The sequence below is a fragment of the Dunckerocampus dactyliophorus genome, chromosome 15 (assembly GCF_027744805.1).
Source record: "Dunckerocampus dactyliophorus isolate RoL2022-P2 chromosome 15, RoL_Ddac_1.1, whole genome shotgun sequence".
In the NCBI taxonomy this organism is placed as follows: Eukaryota; Metazoa; Chordata; class Actinopteri; order Syngnathiformes; family Syngnathidae; genus Dunckerocampus; species Dunckerocampus dactyliophorus.
In genome coordinates, this window is record NC_072833.1 from 10,486,364 (window position 1) to 10,494,023 (window position 7,660).

At 39.2% G+C, this 7,660-nt stretch overlaps 1 protein-coding gene across 1 annotated transcript in view; it reads left to right on the plus strand.

Moving 5' to 3' along the window:
* Positions 1–7,660, plus strand: part of dera (deoxyribose-phosphate aldolase (putative)) — a 39,154-nt gene that overhangs the window by 2,691 nt on the left and 28,803 nt on the right. The window contains exons 5-8 of the mRNA XM_054752627.1: positions 62–196; positions 280–408; positions 5,979–6,091; positions 7,415–7,564. Of these exons, the coding sequence (XP_054608602.1) occupies positions 62–196; positions 280–408; positions 5,979–6,091; positions 7,415–7,564 (527 nt within the window). The remainder of the gene's footprint in view (positions 1–61; positions 197–279; positions 409–5,978; positions 6,092–7,414; positions 7,565–7,660) is intronic.

Genomic DNA, 7,660 nt, shown 5'->3' on the forward strand with positions numbered 1-7,660 from the left:
AAGCACATTAAAATACATTATTATATTCTAGTAGTATTATAAATAACATTTTCCTTCCCAGTGGCCACTGGTTTCCCAGCTGGTCAGACGCCACTGGAGACCCGCCTGCAGGAAGTCCGCATGGCTGTTGCAGATGGCGCAACCGAAATCGACATTGTCATCAACAGGACTCTCGCCCTTACAGGACAGTGGGAAGGTCGGGTGCACTCACACAAACTTACTTAAGTGAAAATAGTCTTTTTATTAAGTACAGGATTGTATATTTGTACCTATCCACAGCCATGTATGATGAGATCCGTCAGTTTCGAGAGGCCTCTGGCGACGCCCACATGAAGACCATCCTGGCGATCGGAGAACTGGGCACCTTCACCAACGTCTACAAGGCCAGTCTGGTTTCCATGATGGCCGGTCAGTTGCACCAAAACAAGTCTGCTTTGACATATTTGCATATATCGAAACTATTTTCATTCTGCACACTCACCACACCACATAAGGTAGGCTATTAAGCAATCTGGTCAACCTCCAGTTGTTTCCCATGAGAAGTATGAAATTGAATTAGTCCGCTCCGTCCTCAAGCTGTTACCATCATAAGGGGTGGAGAAACATTTTCCACCGAGGGTCACGTACTGAAAAATGAAAGCATGCGAGGGCCACTTAGATATTTTATAAATGTAGATATGCTAAGAAGTTATACTGTATATATTTCAAGAAAAAAAATCTCATCTCACCTTTGTGATATAGTTGAAAAAAACAAACTTTGGTCTTTTTTTCCCATTTTTGCTCTTATTTTTTTTTTAATTTTTCCAAATATTTACACTTTCTTCTCAAATAAGCTTGGTAAGTTTTTTTAAATAAATTATTATGATTTTATTCCCAAGATATTTTGACTTTATTGACTTTATTCCCATAATATTATAAGTTTTTCCCTAGGCTAATTTTCCAAAAAATTAAAACTTTCATTTTGTTTCTTTTTCATAATATTGCAACTTTAAAAAATGTATTGTTTTTCTTTAATATTTAAATTCTGTGCTTTTAAAATTACATTATTTTTCCTCATACTATTACAAGTTTATTTTTATAAAATTGTGATTGTTTTCCCTCTTAATATTTTTACTTTAATCTTGTAAAATTACAGCTGTTTTTTTTTTCTGCTCTTGTATTTTTAAATTTATTTTCCAACTATTTCAATTTTCTTCTAGTAAATTTTGTTCTCGTAATTATGACTTCAGCCCTATTAGAGATGTCCAATAATATCGGCCCGCTGATATCATTGGCATAAAAATGTAACATTGGTCAATATTGGTATCGGGTTTTTTCTCTGTAATGAAAACTGATATGGCCCTTCAAGCGCCACAAGCAACATTGCTGTCGCAATAACAGTCAACACGTAGCATATACTTGAGCGGATGCTTTGCTTAACCATGTTTGAGGCGGCAGGACGTGGCGGGTTGTCAAAACACTGCAAATGGTGAGCTCATAGACGTATATATATCTAGATGCCACATCGAGCGTGGAGCCGTACGTCAATGTCGCTGCCATATTGAATGTGGCAAGAGCCGAAGCGGAGAAGATGCCTCATTCATGTGCTGCAAACCAAATCCCAGGGAATAACATTTAAGTGGCGGAGCTACACAGCTATGTGGTGCAGAACATAAACTTAACCATTACCTTTGATAATATTTGGGCTGTAGACTGCATGATTTGGCCACTATAACATCGTTTTGAGAGCATAATTTGCTGACGTGGAAAACGCTGTATTTCTGCGCACAATTCATTCATTTATATGTCTATAGGGTTGCGGGAATGTAAAAAAAACGCGTGAATAGTGGCAGGCAGACGCGGTAGTTTGCTGATGCGAGATGTTGTTTACAGCTATGTGGAGAAGCTAATTGCTGATGCTGTATCCATTAGTTTCACAACAGATGTGTGTTCCACGACAAAAGATTTGTGATGTTACACATATCTTCTGTTATAGGGGCAAGTGGGTTTCTGCCCCATCAGATGCAGCAAATGCTGTGGAGAAAAAAGTGTTACTTTTTTGCAGTATTCAGTTGCGTCCAGTTCAGTCTGGAGTCCAGGACTTGCTGCTATTGACATGACTTCTCATTTTGTCACCATTGACTTTGCACATACCACAAATTCCACACCCCTGGAAACTACAGCATGGACGAGGCCAGCATGCATGTCTTTTTAACCTTTCTTAAGGCGGGGTCGCCAGCCAATCGCAGAGCACGTATAGACAAATGACCTTTCACACTCACATTCATACCTATTTAGAGTTGCCATTTAACCTAACATGAATGTTTTTGGAATGTGGGAGGAAGTACCATGCTTGCACAAACCCAGATCTTCAAGATCTCCTGACCGTGTAGTCAACACGCTAACCACTAGACCACCGTGCGGCCTGCTGCATTTTCACATGCTACTAAATAGACACACACAGGCCTGCAGTGCTTAACTGGCCGTCAGATAATAAGCTGATTACGAACCAAATTGTCAGGGGCTCTGATAGAGATCATTATTAAAATGCATTGCTTTTGTCGCCACTCTCACTTCTTAATCTCCTCTTGTTCCTATGAATTGCGGATGAGATTCCTGAAATTGAATGATAATTTCATCTATTAATCTCTGACGCCAGCTATTTCCCCCCCCCCACACACACACCGCGCCCACACAAATGAATTGAGCTTCATTACCGCCACCCATATTTAATAACCGTTATCCATTATCTGGTAATTAAGACACCCCATAACGAATCTTAAGGATTATGCCAGTTTGAGGCTCAAAAAAAGACCTGACTGGGAAAAATTCATAGCACATGTCTTTAATGAACTGGAAAATGTTCATCTTGTTCTGTTCCATAATGAACAGTCATTATACACCAGGGAGACAGGAGGGCTGATGTGAGGAGTTTGTGGGTAATCTATTAAAAGAACGGACTTTCATCTTCTATTTTTATCAGGAAAGCTGATAATTGGCTGTAAAGGAAAGAAGGAAAAATGAAGGTTTTTATTGATGAGCGTACAGCTGTCCTCTTGTTAGCCATCAGCAGCAACATCTGTTCTGGTCTAAGCAGGCCTGAGAGTCCACTGTCCACCTTCATATATGCTGTCCAATGCTTTTAATGTAGATCACCCGATCAGGAATACTGTAGAACTGTGTGCTGACGAGTGGAAGACTTAAGGTTACATCGAAAGTTCACATACATTCATCGTGGAAATGATTTCCATATCAGTTTTTGGCCCTTCATGATTTATTTGAACCGTTCTTTTTGTAGGATGAAATAGTAATGGGCGATGGAACCACTATGCAAGAGAAATGATATAAATTTGGCCTACGACAGAGGTTTTAATTCTCTCATGCTAATGCATGTTGAGGACGCAATCGAACCACTACCTGCAAAATTGAGAGAGACAAGCTGCAAAGGCTGCAACGCATCGTCAGTGCAATAAGTAAACATGGCTGAAAGCAAACAGGAGGAGCTGGTGCAAAAACGCCGGCGCAACAGCCATCATTTAGACTTAGTTAGGATTTAAGACATTTTATTGGCCCGCGGCACATTCTAAAAATATAATTTAACAATAAAAGTAAAAAAAAAAAAATTGAAAAATCAGCAGTGATTTTACAAGAATGAAGTCAAATTATTATGAGAAAAAAGTTGTACTCTCACGAATGAAAGTCATATTTTTACGAGAATATAGTCTTATTACTATGAGGAAAAGTAACGTAATTTTAGTAGCGTAAAATTGAAATATTAAAGACATTAAGGATAACAAGTCATAATATGACAAACAAAACAAAATAAAGGTGTCGTTTTTGGAAAGCCAGGTTAGAGAAAAAGTTATAATATATGAAGAAAGTAAAAATATTATGGGAGTAAATATTGCAAGAAGTAAATTTACGAAGATCATTTAAGAAGAAAGTTGAACTGAAGCCTGTGCTAATAACACATTTTTTCATAAAACCAATATACCTGTATATACTATATACAAATATATATCCATATTAGGGCTGTCAAAGTTAACGTGTTCGTAGAGCGTTAGGAAATATCCATTAATTTAATCCATTAAATTAAAAATTTTCTGACATGTGATTAACGTGTGCACGTCCTGTTTGACCCTCAACACACACCGTAGTCTGAAGAAACGCAGCAGTGGCTGTGGAGCCACAAGTGGGAACAAGTATTGAGCAGAAGTGGACAAAGAAAAGGGTATTTTGAATGGTAAGTTTAGCGTCAAAGCCCTGGCAGATGGCTCTCACAACAAGACCAAAGTTATTTGTATATACTGTCGCTTTGAGTTGAGTTGTCACGGAGTACGTTGACTGCCAGAGAGAAGTGAGAATGTACTGGAGCATCAGTATTTTTTATTGTCATTTATGCAGTGGTACCTTGGCATACGAATGTTCCAACTAACAAGTTTTTTTTGATGCGAGCTGTCTCTCGGCTGATTTTTTGCTTTGAACTGCGAGCTAAAATTTGGGTTACGGGCTGCTAGTCATTGGCAGGCAAAGTTGAGGACAGCTATTTGGGGGCTTGTGTCACTGTGACTGTTACGTCCTGTAGTGGGTGCGACTGCTTGTGTGTGTGTGTGTGTGTGTGTGTGTGTTTTTTTTACTTCTTCCCTTTGCAGTGATGACACACCTGGAAAGTGAACATCTCAGCCATATTCGCACCCGTATGGCTCTCATTCATTCCTCTCGTTTGTAGCACATGAGACGGTCATCGGTCATGAAGTGCGCTGTTACGGTGACATAACAAGGCCTTTTCCGAGTTGGGTGGAAAATTAGTTATCACCTGCTGGCTGGTTCTCTGGTTGGCAGCAACTTCAGCTGGCTGTTTTTCCTTCACGTTCGAGTGCCATGTGGTTTTTCATATTTGTCGTGTTCCCAAAATATTTTAAGCCGGATGACAAAGTTTGCATATTGTCTGGCTCTTGTCCAGCTCATTTTTACCTTCAACTACGTGAAAGCCAAAGTGCTTCCAGACGCTCGCTTTAAATCCAGCAGGTGCGGGTTGGAGTTTACGCTCAGCCATTCTGGTAGCGTCTTAGTTACACCGACATAAACTGTCCGGGCGGCACTTCCACTTTCTGTCTTTCTGTTGAGTTTTTTTTGTTCTGTCAGCATTGGTTTTTGACTTTTATAGTATTAATGGATTTATAATTGTGAATGTCCGCATCACGATGCATCTAAGAATCGATTATTTCCCCCATCCCTAATATTGGTACTTGTCTTGTATATTCCCTAGCTACCTTTTGACTGTTAAGTTGCTGTGTGATGAGTTTAGCGTTCTTTTTAAGATGACACCGTTAGTCAGACTGTTACACTGAGCAATGACCTCCTGATGATTTCCATTCGATTGACAAGCTCGTTGTGAGTTCACTTAAAGCTCGTGATTGGCTCCTGCCAAAGAAAGAGCTACAGTTTCCTCACCGACTCGCGAGCGGCACAGTTTTTAAACGATGGGTAGTAGTTCTGAAGTATAAGAGAATTCACCAGATTAGAACATGGTCATAAATTAGCCGCACCACTGTACAATCTGCAGTGTTCAAAGTTTAAGAAAAAAGTAGCAGCTTATACACCGGAAATTACGGTTTATACACATAATATCAAAGTGGCCCTTATATACTTTCATTTTGGTATGTGGCACTCCTGGTCTATGGCATGGTACTGTTGGAAAAAACTACACTTGAATAATTTTCTTTATGTAAAGTAATTCATATTATCTGTTCCTTTATTAACAAGAGCCCAGTTGTACCTGTTCTCTGTATCTTGGGTGTCATTTTAGAATTGGGAACTAAAAGTAGCTGGTTGGTAGTGCCTTTTGGAATGGTTTGCACCAAAGGAAAGTCATGTCAGTGAGTCATGATCACAAAAGTTATATGGGGCTTGGCCTTGTCAAGTTAAAAAATGTATATAACCCTCATCATCAAGCCCCTGATAAGTGTATGTAAACTTCCTACGTTCAATTCTTCCAGGCTCCGACTTCATCAAGACATCCACAGGAAAGGAATCTGTTAATGCCACCTACCCCGTCGCCATAGTGATGGTGAGGGCCATACGCGACTACTTCCTGTGTACGGGCCACAAGGTAAGTGTCACTCTGAATGGCCTGAATGAAAATAATAAATAATAATAGGTAGAGTTGCACATCATTCATTACACATCGCTGCTGCTATTTACGTCCATTCTTGTCTTTAGTCACGGTAAGTTATGAAGCATGCGCGACAATCGTTTCACCGGAAACCCAGGCTCTTGCATTGTTTTAGAAACACACTGTCAACCGAATGCTAGTCTCACGATACCCGGTTTATGTCTCTACAATCCATTAAGCTGAGGATTTATGGCTGACTCTTATTGATTGAGGAGACTGCTACAGATGCATCTCTCGCTTCTCAAACCAGATATTCGGTCATATCGGTTTATTGTTCACAACCTTAATTGGTATGAAGACTGCATAGAAGTCCCGTAATAGTGTGAATGTTGAAGACACATTCCAAAAATCCCACATTTTCCTCAGTTCCACACTATGCACAACAAAATTGCCATTGAAAATGAACGGACAGTTTTTACGAGTTTCGCATTTATCACATTTTTCAACTGATTCAAACCATTCCACCGAGAAAACCTCATTCAGGATAATCAAACTACCAATTTTCAACATCCCTAAAATTCCTACTTTTCCTGTAATTCCATCTTTTCCGTAACACAAAATCCCTTGAACTTGATATTTCCGACTTCTTACACATTTCTCAACCGTTTCAAATCATTTCAATACCAATACAGTCAGCTCAGTCAAACTATTCAGACTATCTATTCTATCTATCCAGACATTCTAGGTTGTCCTGGAATTCCACATGCTCCACGCCAAAATCCCAATTTAAATGAATGAATGGCATTTTTGCAACATTTCTCAACTCATTAAAAGGATTCCAGCATCAAAACATTCAGGCAAACACATTTTTACATTGCAAAATTGTCACGTTTTCAATAACACAAATTCCCTTTGAACCCTTTCATCCCTATGATGACATATTAAATGAAATACTGCAATACTATATTGTTATTATTATGATTGTTATATATTTTCATATCAGTGGTTTATTTGGTCTCAAAAAATGTTGACAATAATATCGACAATAAATATTTTAAAAATGCACCTGCATTGTTTTGTGACTCGGTTAAATAAAAAAAGGTTGTTTGTCCAGTCATTGTTTTTCATTGTACTTTTCTTAAAATTAATGTTAAAATGTCCCCTCGTCCCGTGGGCCGGGTCTTGTGCAAACTTTACTTTTAGATGTTTAGACTAATAATTGTTGAGATTATACATTTATAAGAAATGAATTAATACAGTAGTTAGAAGTTAGGAGTCTAATCAGCTGGGATTTGTGTGTGTGTGTGTGTGTTTCCTCAGGTGGGCTTCAAACCTGCGGGGGGCATCCGCACAGCCAAGGAGTCTTTGGTGTGGCTTATGCTAATCAAAGAGGAGCTGGGCAATGATTGGCTCTCTCCTCACCTGTTTCGCTTGGGAGCCAGCAGTCTACTGGCTGATATTGAGAGACAGGTGGAAATGCAGCTCAGACTTTCTCATGTCACCAAAATATTAGAAATGGTTCACATTGTGATACTAATGATCATGAATGTGCTGTTGTTTGGCCAG